Source organism: Marmota marmota, unplaced genomic scaffold (assembly GCF_001458135.2).
Source record: "Marmota marmota marmota unplaced genomic scaffold, marMar, whole genome shotgun sequence".
In the NCBI taxonomy this organism is placed as follows: Eukaryota; Metazoa; Chordata; class Mammalia; order Rodentia; family Sciuridae; genus Marmota; species Marmota marmota.
Genome location: NW_025999998.1, coordinates 10,493,617 through 10,511,350, shown reverse-complemented (window position 1 = coordinate 10,511,350; position 17,734 = coordinate 10,493,617). Strand labels below are relative to the sequence as shown.

Here is a 17,734-nt window from a genome sequence, read left to right as displayed (position 1 = left end):
TTGTGATGATGATAAAAGGCACAGGGCAGAGAGAAGAAGACTCTGACTTGTGTGAGTGCCTTCACAGGTAGCCACTGCAGAGGAAAGAAAATCCAGCTTTGTAGCTAGTGTAGACACTGACTGTTGAGGGGCCAGTAGGAAGGAAGGAATGCAGCACCTTCAGGGAACTTTCCTTTGGGGAGAGACAGTGTGGCACAGCCTTCTCTTTCCAGCTCCATCTGATCTATAGAGGTTCTTTCCAGATTTAGGCATGAAGTTCTCACTAGTTTGGATGAGTTCCCATTTCTTCTGTGTCTTCATGGGTAGTTCACTGGGAAGTCAGAAAGAATACAATAGAGGCTGCTGTCCAGTTAGTTGTTAATTAGTAATTCATTAATTAGCTCTCCTTTGAACTTTTATTTTATGGGACAAATAACGCATGCTCATTTTGAAAGAAAATGGGTAATGTGGAGGTCTCCTGTCTCCCTCCTGGCCTGCTGCCTGCCCTTCCCCTTCCACTCACTCCTCACTGCCTGAAGGTCACAGTGAGCCTTCCAGATCCTCTTTTCATTGAAGGATATACGGCTTTCTATATTTTTATATAAATATGCGTATAGGTCTTTTTGTAGATTATTATTATTTTTTTTTTATTCTCTCTTTTTTTTTTTTTTTTTTTTGATTGTTGGGTTGTTCAAAACATTATCAAATTTCTTGACATATTCATATTCCATCACTTTTGATTCAAGTGGGTTATGAACTCCCACCTTCACCCCATACACAGATTGCAGAATCACATCAGTTACACATCCATTGATTTACAAATTGCCATCCTAGTGTCTGTTGTGCTCCACTGCCTTTCCTATCCTCTACTATCCCCCTCCCTCCCCTCCCCTCCCCTCCCCTCCCCTCCCCTCTTCTCTCTCTACCCCCTCTACTGTCATTCATTTCCCCCCCTTGTATTATTTTCCCCTTTCCCCTCACTTCCTCTTGTATGTAATTTTGTATAACCCTGAGGGTCTCTCCAATAATATTTTTGACATAACTTTATGTCAGAGATTTATCTCCTTCTTTTGAAATTCTGCCTTGATTTCCTCCAAGGATGAAGGAATCTATTATAAGTTATATAATTTCTCTACTAATGGGCATTGCAGTTATCTCCCCTTTCTCCATGATAAATCATACTACAAAAAGCATATATGAGCATTTACACCTATACCTGTGTGTGAAATTATCTGAAAGCATAAATGGAAGCAGTTCACCTAATATATTCAAATAAGTACTGCCAGATTCTTCTCCAGAAAAGTTGTGCTAATTCACTTCATTACCAACTTGATGTGTGAAACTACCCTTTCCCTCTATATCCTTGCCAATGCTGGATGTCATTGATTAAAAGAAAATTTAAATTACTCCAGTATTATTCTAGTTATAATTTTAAACTGAAAGCTATTACTACCTATTTTCTGAATACTGTTTCATGTCACTGAGTTTTTTTCCCTATTATTCTAAACTCTCAATTAAATATACCCTCACAGACAACCTGAAGCTTCACTCTGTTATAGTTTGGATATGAAGTGCCTCCCCAAGACTTATATGTAGAAGACTTGGTCCTCAATGCAGCAAGTTTAGAAGTGGGGATTTTAGGAAATAATTGGATCTTGAGGGTTCTGACCTCATCAGTGGATTGATCAGCTAGATGAATTAATAATTCAAATGGTCTATTGGGAGGTTATAGAACCTAGAAGGTGGGACCTAGTTGGAGGAAGTAGGTGACTAGGGGCATCCCCTGGATGGGTGTTTCTTATGATTCTAAAATGCATTCTGGAAAAGGCAAAATCATAGGACAGAAAACAGTTCAGTGGTTGCCAGGATCTGGGATTGGGGAAAGGGAGTGAGTATAAGAAGGTGTGAGAGAATTTTGAGCGATTCTGGAACTGTTCAATGTCCTGATGGCAGTGGTGGTTACATAACTGGAGGCATCTGTCAAAACTCACAGAACTGTACTTTCAAAAGAATGAATTATAATTGTACCTCAAAACAATGGACAGAAATCTAAGACAGTGCCTGGCCTTAAGTAATTAGTCTTTAAATGTAAGGTCTATTATTTGTTATGGTTTATGATACTATTTTAGAGAATAATGGCTTCTCTGGAGTGGGAGTAAATTAATTCAAATCCTGGTCCACCACTTACTAGCTGTGTAACCCGAGGAGAATTAATTTCATTGTACTTCAATTTCCTCATCAGGATGACAGGAATTAGAATAATAACTGACTATAGGGTCTAGGGTATGGTGTGGTGGTAGAGCTCCTGCCTGACATGTGTTCAGCCTGGTTTCAATCCCCAGGACTGCTAAAAAAAATATAAGAAGAAAGTTGTAAGTTTTGTTGTTTGCAATAAATGAGTTAATATTTAAAAGTACTTAGAAGGGAGGCTGGGGATATAGCTCAGTTGATAGAGTGCTTGCCTCGCATGCACAAGGCCCTGGGTTTGATCCCCAGCACTCCAAAAGAAAAAAAAATGTACTTAGAAGATTTCTTAGCATAAAATAATAATTCAACAGCTATTAGCTATTTGTGCTGTTATTAAGTGGTATTATGGAATTTGGCTTAATTATTCTTGCCCAAATGACAAATAAATTAAAATCAGACCAATGAGAAAGATGTTTTATGTCAAAAACAAGAGGACAGCCCAATGTTGTGGACTATTTCTTTTAATTTGATGATCCAGGGTAGATTCCACATTATAGATACCATAATTTATACACTCATGGAATAAAGACAAGATTTGGAAAATATGAGATTTGTACTTTAGAATTTATGTAGACACAATTTCTCTAAAATATTTCTTCCAAGTGAAATGAGGTATTCTGAAGTTCTTATGAACATAAAGTAATAATTTAATAAATAGTAGCTTCTAGTTATGATATTTATTAAATATCAGGAAAAGCCCTTATACTAGCATATCAAAGGAAAAAGTGAAAAGCTAGCCCATATATTTTCATGCACATTTGTGGTGGGGTGACCTGTCTTCCGCTGGAGATTTGTACTTAATGAAGCAACTTTACTTTCCACAGACATGTCTTTGTCATTCGGAACCAGGCAGTCAAGCACTGATTTAGTTAGCTCTTTTATTCCTCAATTACCTCCTTGCTGATATTACACTTCTCAATAATATCCAGAGATAGGCTTTTACATCCTTGCTTTCCATGATAATGGCTTTGAATCCCACTTTGGGGGCAGAGGAGTAGAGTAATGACCTCAGTGCTCCCTCCCACCCTCATCGTCCTGTAGGGCATTTGCCACTCATAATTGAGATATTTAAATCAGACAAATAATGCTGCCCATAAAGGATAGAAGAAAGCTTTACATCTTCTTTTTAACTTAATGGAAAAATATTAAACTATACATCAGTGTAAATACGTGATCTCTTTTTGGTAAAGTTGTTTTTTCATACTAGAAATGCTACTTCACACTAGACTGGAAAATTCCATGATCAGACACTATCCTGTCTTTCATGTCTTCAGCTCCAAGTTTGGTGTCTTTGCTCTAAACAGGATAGTACTTTTCTCTCCATGGTTTTTGAAAATGGCCACTCGTTTAATGAGTCATTTAGTGCCATGTTTGTGTGTTGATCTCATCTGATTTCCATATATTTTGATGGTTTGTGTGGATTGAAGTTTGATAGCATCCTTTGAGTGATATTAAGTATTTTGAATATGATTTTCCCCTGTCCTCTCTAAATGTATCAAGGGGTGATTAACTTCAAAATGTTGTTGATGTCTTGGTAAAGAGACAAACTCTAAAGTAAGTAAGCATGTGTAAATGCTATTTGTTCTTGGTGTATTATTCCCAGAGACAGTGAGACATTTCCTGAGAGTTACAGGCAGCATCATAAAAGCCCTTTAGACTTTCGTTTTTCATCCTGGGTGATTAAGGCGATTCTGTAGGAAGGTCAGGCTCAAGGAGAATGGGGATATCAAGGAATGGGGTATCATCTGTTTTATTACTCCATATTTTACTCCCAGTGAACTGGTAAACAATTAAAATTCAAATACATCAGTGCATATAATTCAGTTACTCCCAAAACACCATAAAAATGTCTCCCTGATCAATAATTGCTTATTATGACATGCTGGCTGGCAAGGTGCTTAGCTGTCTGCTTTCTTAAAGCCAGCCAGCCTCATCAGCCTATGTGTTAACACAGAGCAGGGGCAGCTGTGGGTATCACTGAGCCGCTCTCCACCTGTTGAGTGGAGACTCTAGTTCCCACAAACCCACTGAAGCCCTGTTCAAAGATTAAGGTTTTCCTGAAGCTTCTGCTGGCCTGGCCAGAAGTAATCACTCCCCTCTGTGACTTTTCAGTACATGTCATTTGTATTTTTCTTGCAAGTTTTGCCTTTTGCTACACTAAATTCTTATTACCTAAGTTTTTATCTCCCTAAATGTGGGGTCTTTCTTATTAGACTACAACTTTGTCAAGGACAGGAACTCCTTTATAGCTCTCTGCCTCCTCATCAGTGCCTTATTCTCAGGAGATATTTATTAAACATTGGTTGAATGGAAATATTGATGAAGCTTGAGCAAGCAAATACCCATATCATATTCTAAACCATCATTGTGGTGGCAGATCTGAGAAAGGAGCTTAACAAAGACTGCCTGAAAGGGATGGAATTGAACAAGTTTAAGCAGGATTACAGACTCATTCAGGTGTTGATTTTGGGGGGAGAGGGGAATAGTACAGCTAAAATCTGAAAATGGGCTCTTTTCAGAACTCTACCCTTGTTCTTAGTAACTAAGTACATTTCCCATATAAAAATAACATGGTTCCGCAAAAATATGGGTGTTAGGAGACTTTAAATTCAACACATCCATGAAATAGGCATATATAGCCTTATAATACATTCATTGCAGCTGTATTTAATGGTGTTGTCCTTGATGGTAATAATGATAGCTGTCATTTATGAGATACTCTGATTTATGTAATTGGGAAATGGTACTTAGGAGCCAAGATGTAAGTGTTGGTGTGCTCATTGTTATTAAGGTGTTGCTTCTCCTATGTTCTCTCAGTGAACAGATTTAAGGAATGTGTGGGTGTGGGGTGAGGTGTAGTTGTGTGTGCAGAAAGCTAAGAGTTCATGTCAATACTTGCAATTCCAACCCAACATCTAGTTTTCTTTTTTTATTCTATTCATTCTATTTTTCTTCTTTCCATATTTTATAGCCACTTTTCCATACAAAATCTGTCTCCCTTTGTCCTTAGTATGTTTACTTGTTGATTAATCCTCCTGTATTTAGCCATCACCCATGCCCTCTGCCCATTCCCACAGAGCTGCTCTCATCCTCCCACTCTGTCTCTGACACCCTACACTGGCTTCCCCCTCCTGCATGGATACTCTCTTCAGCTTGCTAGTGCCAGGACAACCCTCCACATGATACCCTCGTCACCATACCTGGGCTCTGACACCTAGTTTCAGGCTTCCCTTCCACATGGTTGTCCTCCTCATACCAGTTGGATTGATTCTCCATACCAGGCAGTTTTTTCTAAATGGATGCCCTCTGCACCCTTCTTTGAGCTTTAACTGCCCTTTCTAAACTTGCTCAGCTGCTCCCTTCCCTCAAACACAGACTACAGACAGCTGCATTGTCCTGATGACTTTATGGGGCAGGAAACCAAGAAAGCAGATAGGCAGCTTCTCAGCAAGGCGTGTGAGCAAAAAAAAAAAGGGGGGGGGGAGGTGCTTTACTGGAATTTAATACTGGATATTTAAAGAAGATCAGAGACTCAGGAGATTGAATAGAATAAAATAAAGAAAAAATCCCCAGCACCACAGTCATGGCCAGAGGCACCAGCTAGAGCAGTCCCTCTACAAGCAAAATGGAGGGATCGGGGAATTAAAGGAACCCACATTTTTAGATGGCCTGAAGTGTGTCTGGGTACGTACAGTTTAGAAATCAAAGATACTGCCAGACTAAACTGAAAGATGCACTACACAATATCCTTGCATGGGAAAGAAGCCCCATCTCTCCCTGCTTTGGCTACAAGTGGAGGACAGAGGAAGGAACCATTTTGCAGCTGCATCTGAGAGAGGGACTGGCAGCTGAGACAGCTGAATCCTAGCAAATGTGAGTTTGGCCCAAAATACAGGCCTAGAAAACACACATTGATGATTTTATGGTTTTGTGTTTTTTTTTGCACCAAATTATATGGGAAGTAGAAGAAAGGAAATTGAAGGAAAAGGAGGAGCCTGCATTATTTTCTAAACTTCACAACAGACCCTCAAAGTGTGCAAAAGTTTTCTTCTTTCCTCGCTGGAGGAAACTGCAACTCAGAGACATGAGGTCACTGCCTGAGGCCTGTCTCTTAGCCAGCATCTGAACCCAGGTCCTTTTGACTATAGAACCTGGATCCTGTATGCTGCACCACCCTGCCTCTAAATAAAATGCTACCAAATATGTTTGGTCTTTCAACTGTCACCAGATGTGTAAGACTAGTGTTTAAAGAAAGGGCGTGCAGTTATTTTTGGGGAAAATAGTTTGTGTTCACTTCACATGAATAGTTTTTCCTACCATTTGGTCTACTTCCCCATCCTTCTCCTGTCTGCAGAGAGGCTCAACAGAAACCCTCTTTATTGACTTAGTTGCCAGGGTGGGGTAATGGCTGGGGTGCTTGTAGCCAGGGGCACTGAGCCAGCGGTCTCAATACCTGCCCAGTGATGGTTCCTTCTGTGCTGGCACTTCTGGAATGAGTCATCCTACATTCTGCCAACCCTCGTGCTCTCCTCCCTAGCCAGGGTTACCCTTGCTGTCATTAGGGAGTTTTGTGACTTTCTGAGATTTTAAAAATGAGGAAGGAGATGATAAATCCTAGTATGAGAAAAAGGAGAAAATTTTTTTCTGATTGATTTCAAATATATTGTCATGGGAGACACTAGTCTTAACACTTTCCATAGCAAAAATCCTACAGACTTGCATAAACATCAGGTTAAAGCTAGTATATTTTGAAATGAACTTTTAACACTTTCCTGTAGTTAATTTTTAATGCCATTTGTCAATGGCTTTGGGGTCCCTGTAAGAACTCCAGGTAATGCTGTAATACAATGGAAGACAGAAAAGAAAGCAAGCATCTATTTACATGAAGTAGCTAAAGAACAAAAGTTGAATACACTTCGTGTTCCCCTAAATTAAGTATCTTTGAAAAAGAAAAATTGAATGTTAATTTTTTCAGATAGAGATATGAATTTTTTATCATAAAATCATAAAATTGGGGAAGACATTCTAGAACTCATCTCATGTCCATTTCTCACCCTTTGAAGAAATAGGCAGAGAGATGTGACCCAAGGGCAATGGAGGCAGGAACACTTCTGTAATATGTGTGTGTGTGTGTGTGTGTGTGTGTGTGTGTGTGTGTGTGAGAGAGAGAGAGAGAGAGAGAGAGAGAGAGAGAGAGACAGATTGATTCATTTGTAAATAAACAACAGGTTAAAAACATTTTTTTAAAGCTAAGGCAGGTGTTGTTCTGGTTGCTACAGTTACCACACAAAGGGACTTTAGCTCAGCTGCTCCCTGAGTTCCCTCTGTGTGGCCCAGGGTTTTTTTCTAAGGGGCCTGTCATACTGAACCTCTGACTTCAGTACCCTTTGGAGTGGACCGGTCCTAAAAAAGGCAAAGGACAAATACCAAAGTGGAAAATGTGCATTTTAATTCACCATTTGCTTTGATCTTAGAATGAATTAACATTAATTTATTTGGTCATTTTTCTCCTTAAATTGAATTGTTCAAGAAAAATAATCAGCTATCATTTGAGGTAGTATAGTCATGGGACACAACTTCTTATTTACTTAGATTTACCACTACTTTGAGTTGAATTATCCTCCCCCTCTCCTACCCCAGCTCACACACACTTTTTTTTCCTTTGAACCCTTAGGGAAACCCAGGCAGTCGTGCACATACCCGACACCCCCGACAGCACATACACATACATGTTGCCACCTAAATTCACATGGGTGAGAATAATTTTTAAGAAGCTAGCAGATTTGTGAAATTCCACTAGAAGCTTTTGCTCAAAAGAATTTTGTTAGGAGAAAATAAATCTTATAAAATAAAATTTGCTCATATGTATCTCTACTGCTTTTTACCAGTGCTATTGTGCACACTTAGAGCAACTGGAACCAAAGTAGTTTTCATAAATATTTCAAATAGTTATTACTTCTGGAGAATTGTTTGAAAGGATCTCCAAAATACTTTTTGTTCAGTGATGTTTCTGAAGAACATGATTTATATTTTAATTGTTGTTTTTCTGGGGTTTAGGAATCCCAAATCAGGAATTACTCTGGATACATCTTTTTTCTAAATGTTTGGGGTTTTTTATTTGTTCTAATTAGTTAGCTATGACAGCAGAATGCATTTTGATTCATATACACAAATGGAGCACAACTTTTCATTTCTCTGGTTGTACACACAGGGTGTAGAGTCACACCTTACATGCGGTCATATGTGTACCTAAGATAATGATGTCCATCTCATTCTACCATCTTTCTTGCCCTCAATCCCCCTCCCCTCGTCTCCTTCCCCTTTGCCCATTCTTCCCTCCATTCTTCCCATGTCCCCTCTCATTAAATGTTTGGTCTTCTTTCTTTATTTAGAGTATACCATATTTGCTTACTTGGCTTTTTTGTTTGTTTGTTCTCAGTTCCCTAATTTGACCTGTTTTTCACCCACGCTTGTCCATACAGGTTGTCAGGTGAAGTGCTCAGGAAACATTGAAGATGGCCATTGAAGTAACCCCGACTTAAATTAGTCACCAGCTATCTTGTCCCTGTTCTAGACTATTTCTATCTCCTTTTGCTCAAAACAAACTATTTGTCTTCAAAGCACAATGAAATCCAGGGAGAGAGTCCTGTTCTCCCTACAGATGACACTGGGACATCGAGTTCTGTAATTAATGCAGTGAGCTAAAATTTATAACTACCTGCTGAGTGCCTTGCTCCTTCCTCCGACACCCCTCCCTCCCAGGGAGTTATAAACTGTATTTGGATCATTGCTAGCAGCTCTCCTACATTTCCTGCTTTATCTGTCTGCCATTCGATTTGCCTGATAAATTCTAACCTCGCTGCTCGTCCCTTTAACAACCTGCTCAGTGGTTTTTCTAATAGTGTAAAAATCAAACAAAATGGGTGTGCGTGCATGCACTTTGTAGCATGTTTTCCAAGAAGCCTGTGAGTCATAAAAATGGGGAATACACCCATTGGTTTCTGTGATTATGATTGACGACATTCATGGGTAGCCTTTTTCAGGATGGTTTCATTTCTCTACTGACAGTGCTACAATTCTATTTTAAACCCTCTCCTTTTTGTAAACACTACACATTTCTTAAATGCTATCTTGGTGGAGTTCAGAGTGGCGTTTGAGAATGTCCACCATGAATTTCAACAGATCAATCACTTATGCCTATTTTTTTCTTGACCAAGTCTTGCCTCTTTCATTCATTAAGAACATTGATGTGGAGATGAAATGGTTTCCTCTATTTTTATCTTCAAACGATCTCTGCAGCTTCTGCACATTGCTAGATTTCTTCTAGCTTCTTACACTAGGGTCATAGTTTAGTGTCAGCTTGGAGCCAAGTGCCCCACAGCTGAAATGACCGCACCTCTGCAGTGGCATTTTCCCAGGCCATTCCGCCTTTAATAATGAGCCAGCCAGGAGGCAAGTTTGTGTCTCATTACAACGGAGCCTTGTCTTGGGCCTGTGCATAATTAGATGCCAGGAATTACAATTGGTTCTCTCTTTGAAAACTTTTTCAGCACCATGTCTACACTTAGGCCATTACTTTTATTTTTGATCTAATAGCTTTGCCTCTTTCTCCCTCTCTCTCTCTCTCTCCAAATTCAATAATATCAACCATAAAAGAAACCAAGGAAGTTCGGAGATTTGCAGCTTTAAAAAGACGGGATCTCGCAAAGATTTTCACAAGACGCTTCAGAAACAGACCTTTGAGTCAGAAACCTTGGAGAACAGTGAACCCGCCACTCAGGTATTTCCTATCAACAAACATGGTTACCCAGTTACGGGGCTGTTCTGCCCAAGGCATGCACAACTTTTTAAACCAGAATAAAAGTAAGACTCACAGAATATGTGAGTAGGAGGAACTCCCCATCTGAGTCAGTGATATATTGTTTTCAAGCTTGTTCATAGCTATAGAAATGGGGATGCACATGAAAACCCAGAAAGTCCATGATTAAAACAGAAAACAGTGGAGGTACTCTAACTGAGGAAGGGGAACCTCTTGAGCCCGTCCCTATAGCAATTCCTGCAGAAACTGGGTGGTGCTTCTAAGGAGGATGGCAGTGTGATGAAAAGCTTCACACTGAGGCCAGACATGCCAGATTCTCTTACTGATTCTATGATTTTTTTAAGGTGTAGACTCCAGCAGGATAATTTAACTCTCTGGGCTTCAATTTCCTCCCCTGGAAAGATACTACTACTAACTAACTCATGAGGTCTTTTGAGCATTGAGTTAATATGTGAAAAGTTTTAAAACAATGCCAAATATGCTCATTGCCCAGCAAATGCTTGTTACTCTTATTATTGATGTCATTATCATGTTATTATAAAGTGATTACAGTTTAAAAATCAGTGCTCTGTACACCCATGTTTACAGCATCATTATTCACAATAGCCAAAAGGTGGAAACAATCCAAGTGTCCATCAGTGGATGAATGGATATTCAGAATGTGGTTGTCAGGGGCACAGGAAGGAATGGGGACTTATTGTTTATTGGGTACAGAGTTTCATTTTTGCAAGATGAAAAGAGTTATGGAGATGTATGGTGATAATGGTTGTGCTACAATATGAATGTACTGAACAGTACTGAAAAATGGTTAGGGTGATAAATTTTATGTTATTCATATTATACCATAATTCATCTTCTAAAAATAGGTGCTGTAGTCAACCCACTTATTTTTTGGTGAGAAAAATAAACAGAGGAGAAGTAATTTGTACAAATTTGCACAGGACTTCTTTGTAACTTGTATAATTTTCAGCTTCCAAATATCCTTCATAACACAGGCATGTTTCAAGGCTTAGGACCAGAGTCCTTAAAATAATACCTATTTTTTCAAACAGCATGGTCCCTAAAGCCAAGCCAGTTACTTAATATGAGCTCCACAGAGAAACCAGCCATCAGTCCAGTGCTGAATACGCAGGCTTACAGAAGAATGGAATGAATACCTGAATGCTATATTCTATGGGAGACTTAGGGGAGTTTCATTGGTTATTTTGACTATGTGATAAACAACTACATTGTGCCTTGTATTAGTTAGAGGCTACATTCCATTTTTCAACAAAATAAACTTAACATTTGGAAGTGTGTACTGGGTCTTGGAGGACAGAGAGAACTCAAAGGGTAATGTTGAGGTTATACTGCAGGCAACAGTACACCATCCTGAGCTGGGGTCTAGGGCAGTGGTTCTCTACCCTGATCTTCATCAGAATCCCCTGGAGGGCTTGTTCAAGCAAAGTACTAGGCTAGGGCCTGGCTCAGGCCTGGCTGGGGCCTGAGGATTTGCTTTATCTAATGAGCATTTCCCAATTGATGCTGCCAGTCCCAGGACTATAGTCTGAAGAACTTAGATCTAAGGAAGAGCTTGTAGTTATCAAAACCTAGAAGCTCATCTGTGGATTCTAACCACAACAAGGGAGGTTGAGGAGGAGAAGAAGAAAAGTCCATTGGAATAGACAAAAGGGAATGAAGGGAAGGGAGAGGAGATGGATTAGAAAGGACAGTGGAATTAACTGGATGTAACTTTCCTAGCCTTGTATTTGAATATGCCATCATGTATAACCCCAAGAATAGGATCCTAATTAGAATAAGTTATACTCCATGTATATATAATAGGCCAAATGCATCTTCTATCATGTATATCAAAAAGAACAAATAATTTTTTAAAAAATTAAAAAGAAAATCTTAGAAGCTCAGAAAATGGGCCTCAGAGTAAGGACTCAGATCTCCGAGAAGCAGCACTGGCCAGCTGGAGGTATTATCTCAGGATCTTGGAGGAAGGACCTCATGGAGTCTGGACTCAGTGATCCATCCAGGAGGTGTGGTCCAGCTGGTGCTGGTACCTCCAAGGATTTGAGTTGAGGATGGTTCTGGAAGGGCCAAAACCAGCTGGAAGGCAGAACCAACTGTCTCTATCACAACATGAGAGGAACTGCAAGCAAAGGGGAAAGACAGGACTCACTCCCTTCTCCCTCCTCCAGCCATCCAGTCCCCCTCTTGTGCCCTGACATAATCTGAAGGGAGCAGCAGACAAAGAAGAGTTTCCTGTGCTGAGATCCCAGGTCCAGCATTATAGGGCCGAGTACAAAAGGGTGAATCTGGAGCTGAGAGACAGTGGAACCTGCACACATAAAGCATGTTCTTTCTTATGGCATACCGTCAGAGCACTCAAGTGAGTCAGCTGGCTGGGTTTAAAAGCCAAGTAGGTTTTTGTTTGTTTGTTTGTTTTTGGTTTTTAACATTTTTTTTTAGGTGTAGAAGGATACAACACAATGCCTTTATTTTTATGTGGTGCTGAGATCAAATCTGGGTCCCACCCACCTAGGTCAGCGTTCTACTGCTGAGCCACAATCCCAGCCCAAGAGCTGCGTGTTTTGAAGAATTAGAATAGCACTCTTTATGGAGAGATGCTCAGACTGTGAGACAATGAGCAACATTTTCTGTCTCAGTCTCATTCTGCTGAACCTTTGTATCAAATGGAACGGTGAGGCCACACACTTGAATGGAATGGGGAGGCCACAATTTATTTAAGTTAAATACATATACGTGACTCCTCATGTATTTCACAAAGTTAGATCATGTTACACATAATATTGTGTGACTTCCATTTTTTACTCTAATAATATGAGAGCATGAGTCACATAACCAGGGGATCTGTTCTGAGAAATGCATCCTGGTGCAAACACTGGAGGGTACTTACATAGACCAAAACAGCTATAACCTCACTAGGCCAAAGACTGCTGTCACATATGTGATGCTTTGTTGACCAGAATGCTGTTATGTGACCCATGGCTGGACCATGATTATCTTTAACTTCTAATGACTACATGGTTTTTGTGTTTTTTTAAATGGCTGCATAATAACATTCCGTATTATGAAACTCAGAAATGTCTTAATGCTTCTTCTTTTGGGGAACATTTAGTTTGTTTCCATTATTTTGCTTTTACGAACAGTGGATCAGAGATTCTCGTGTCCTCACATCCTGCACATTTGTCTAGTTATATCCTTAGGATAAATTCTTAGAAGTGAAATTTCTGAATTAAAGGGTATGAGCATTTTAAAAACTTTGGGCATATATAAAGGTTGAGATCCTTTTGAAGAAACTTGTGAAATCAAATTCATTTTCTACAAACTCATGTAAATTCTAAGACATAATAATAAAAGTAATAAGTGTGCATTTTGATTATTGCTAACATATTAGCATACATAAAATGTATGATCTAGTAGAGTAGCACTTATTATTTTATGAGGTAGATGGATGTTACAAAAAATGTTCAATATAGAGAAATTATAGCACACTATGTTCATTTTGTAGAACTGAAAATAACATTTTACCATAAAATTTAGAGATTTTATCATTGATCCATCTGTAGTTTTATAAAATGTTGTTGATTTCAATCATCTTTTTTTTCTTTTTTTAGAGGAGATCTTGCTATGTGTTTTGCCCAGGTTGGTCTCAAATAATCCTCCTGCTTCAGCCTCCCAAGTAACTGGGATTATAGGCGCACCACAACACCTGGCCACATATGATTTATTCTTTGCTAATTCTATGAACAAGCCAAAAATTTATAGCAGTCCAGCATATCTTTCAACCCCTTGCTTATGCCTGGTTTATTTACCTCCGGTGAGACACCACCTGTTTCCATATAGGAAGAATGAATTTGCATTTTAGGAGGGTCCAGTCTAGAAGCAAAGACATCATTCATGTCAAGTTCTTGGTTTGTTCCAGAAACTCCATGAGGCTGAGATTCTGGAGACTCGAGTTCAAGCCGTCTTGAGACATTCAGAGTCTAGTTCTATTGGTGCCCACTCTCTCTCACTAAGGCCCACCATCTTCTCTTGCAGACAGGCCCCCGCCGTGTGAACGTGCTGTGTGATGTGTCTGGGAAAGGCCCCCTCACTGCTTGTGACTTTGACCTCCGCAGCCTGCAGCCTGACCAGCGGCTAGAAAACCTGCTACAATATGTGAGTTCCGAGGACTTTGAGAAGCAGAACGAGGAGGCCCGCAGGACCAATCGGCAGGCTGAGCTCTTTGCCCTGTACCCATCAGTGGACGAGGTAAGTGCGACAGTCTCCAAACTGTACAATTTCACTGAGGACCCAGGGTCCTTAGGAAAATTCTATCATTCATTATCACTGTAGAGCAGCACCTGATGTTGAGATGGTATGATTCCTGGGGATGTTTTTTGTTTTGTTTTGTTTTGTTTTCACTTAGGCAAGTCTGCATCACAGCAGAGCCAATTATTGATCATAATACAGATGGGATTCTGATAATAATAACTAGCATTTTCATAGCACTTTACAAAACATGTTTACTGCGATTAACGTATTTAGTCCTCAAAACATTTCAAAGGTCTATATGGAGCAACCCTACTCAGAGTCAAGCCATCCAGTTTTTTAAGGGTGTATATTACCTAATATTGATGTTCTTTAGTGTTTCCTTAACATTCTTTTATTGGTCCTGGTGTACAACTAGAGAGACCTGCTTTGAAATTATTTCGGGCTAAGATAATCACAGCCATGTGCCCAGTATATGGAATTTTTGGATCTTGTTTGTCCACCTCTTTCTTTATTGAAGCTGACCTGTGACAACTGGATAATTTAGACCTTGCCTGCAGTCACTTGCTGGGATACTTTGGAAGGGATGAAAGTGGCCATTATTCAAGCCTTGTGTCTGCTTGGGCTCTTTGTATTACAGAGGGCTTTTGGCCTTCCCTTCTGCATATCAGCTTGTCTACACTGTTGGGTCTTTCCAGAATAGATTCCTGCTGTATCTTTGCTATTCAAATTTTATTAAAAGTTCAGTTGCAAGAAGTAAGATTTGAAGAGATTTTTGCATTAAAAAAAAAAAGATATGCCATATATCTATGGCTCTAAATATTTGAAATTTGGTCTTCAGGTCAAGCAAGAATATCAGGAAGCCTAATTCTCACCCCCTGTGATGCCCCCACCCCCTGGGAATTGTTTGCTGACTCATCTTTTGATGTCCTTACCATTGGTCAGCAAAAAGGACAGTTCAGGAAACAGCAGTCATTAGGTATAACACTGTAATGTGGAAATATTATTGAGGATATTGACCATCCAGCACCTCTCCTCAAGGAGCTAGGGAGGGGGGAATAGGCCTCAAGCCCTCAGGCAAAGATTTGTGCAGCCTGAGACAGTGTGCATGATCAGTGGGGTGCACATCTTCCAAGTTCGTCATTAAGAGTTCCTCACTGAGAGTTCCTGTTCACCTCTACCAACCATGACAGCTTAGTTATTGGAGTCCTGAAGTTACTTCACCTTTATTTTCTTGTTCTTATTTTCTAACCACTTGGTTTTCTCATCTAATTATTTTATTTGGAGTTTTATCAGCAGCCTCAAATGCTCTTCTGAATGAGGCAGATTAGAAAAATAAATTAACATACCTATAGTCCCAACCACTCAGGAGGCTGAGGCAGAAGGTCACTCGAGGCTAACCTGGACACCATAGTGAGACCCTTTCTCAAAGAATTAAAATGAAATTAAATACCTCACTTATATGTGGAATCAAAAAATGTCTATTTCATAGAAACAGAGAGTACAAAGGTACTAATCAGTGGGCAGTGGGTAGAAGTAAACTTTCAGTTAGACTAGAGGACTAAGTTTTAGTGATCTATTACACTATAGTGACCACATTTAATGTTAATATATTGTGTATCTTTAAATTGCCAAAAGAATAATTTAAACATTTCTCAAAAAAAGAAAAGACTAATTGGTAAGGGAATTGATATGCAATTAACTTGGTTTAATCTTCCTAGAGTATATATATATAAATCAAACTTCACATGAATATACACAATTATTATCAACTTAAAAAGCAAGTACGTATGGGTTGAGGATGTAACTTAGTGATAGAATATTTTTCTAGCATGCATGGGACCATAGGTTCAATCCGCAGCATTGCAAAAGTGAAAAAACAAAAAGTACATTAATAGGAATAATATGTTTAATAGTATCATCTCCATTTAGATTAGAAAGTGAGAATCAAAGAGGCTGAACAATTTATTCAAGATTCAGCAAGTCAGGCTGGGATTATAGCCCAGTGGTAGAGTGCTTGCCTTGCATGTGTGAGGCACTGAGTTCGATCCTCAGCACCACGTATAAATAAAATATATTATGACCATCTACAACTAAAAAAAAAAATTAAAAAAAAAAAAGATTCAGCAAGTCAACTAAATTATAAAACAGGGACCTCACATGCTGCCTCCACATCACAGGTTTGCTTGTTTGTGGGCCTGTATACGGTACCTATTATATTAGCACATATAACTGAAATTTAAAGATGGCATTTTAAAAATCATATCTTCCAACTTTTTAGTTTCTGTCTACATTAAAATTCTTTGCCAGATTTGTCAAGAAATAGAAAATCTGATTGATTTGACCTCTACTTCTTTCTTTTTCTTCCCATTTCCGTGGAGATGCTAACATGTAATAAAGAGAGCTAAAGTGGACACCAGAAGAGAGAAAGAAAACAAAAGGATGAGAACAAGGACAGTAGGACATTAGCTAATCCAAGTCCCCCTGGTGGACTAATGGGGGTATGCCCAGTCTGAACTGACCAAAACATGAAACATAAATTGCCTTTAAAGGAACTTTGTTTTACGATCATTAAGATGGTCCAGAAACTCAGATGCGACTGAAAGTTATAATCTAGCCGAGTTCCTACCACCTTTTCTTGAGTAAACAGGATGCTTTATAATTAGTGGTGGTAAATTTGTAAATTTTTAGGGCTAAAATGCTTGATGGCCTCTGTACCAGCTCTTTTAAAATTTTGAAGCTGTTCTTACAGAAATTGCCTTTGTACTTGTAATTTGTACTTTCTACAAAGAAAGTCCTATGGAATTGAGGTGAGTCTCTGCCTAATCTGAAAGGATTATAAATGTTGATTTTTTAAAATAACACATTGATGACATTATTCTATATCATCATTATTTTATTTCCTGGAAATAAAAGTTAGAAGAGGTGAAGTATTAGATCCAAATTTTGACTAAGTCAGTAGGAGAAGCCAAAGTAGAATTCAGCCACCAAACTTTGCCATGTGAGTTCTGTCCCTGATTCACAGTCCCTAGGAAAAGCATCTTATGGGTGGATTTTTAAGGAAGACACCACCACACTCCAAATAACAGAAAAAGAGTTTGCTTAGGAAGGAGTCTTTTGGTTACAAGTGACACTCTTTTGGTTCCCAACTAAAACCCAATTTGGGGGTTAAAAAGTGTGGGGGGACAAATACTCATCGACTCACATAACAAGATCAAAGGTCAGCAACTGTGGAGTTGGCCTCAGGGTTCACTGAGCCTGTAAGAATATCATCTCTCTCATACTTTCTCCCCTGTATCCGCTCTTTATTTGTATGTATTTCCCAACATAATAATTAAAAACAACAGGTATTCACTAAAGCTTCCTATTTCCTCCTCCTCCTCCTCCTCCTCCTCCTTTTTTTTTTGGTACTGAGGATTGAAC

General features: G+C 39.2%; 1 protein-coding gene across 7 annotated transcripts in view; it reads left to right on the top strand.

Moving 5' to 3' along the window:
• The window catches only part of Dock8 (dedicator of cytokinesis 8), a 219,561-nt gene that overhangs the window by 59,716 nt on the left and 142,111 nt on the right, over positions 1 to 17,734 (top strand). For 6 of the 7 annotated variants that reach the window (XM_048806862.1, XM_048806858.1, XM_015492898.2 and 3 more), the window contains 2 exons: positions 9,883 to 10,006; positions 14,099 to 14,311. In XM_048806862.1, coding sequence (XP_048662819.1) covers positions 9,883 to 10,006; positions 14,099 to 14,311 — 337 coding nt within the window. The remainder of the gene's footprint in view (positions 1 to 9,882; positions 10,007 to 14,098; positions 14,312 to 17,734) is intronic. The other variant, XM_048806863.1, reaches the window with a different exon arrangement.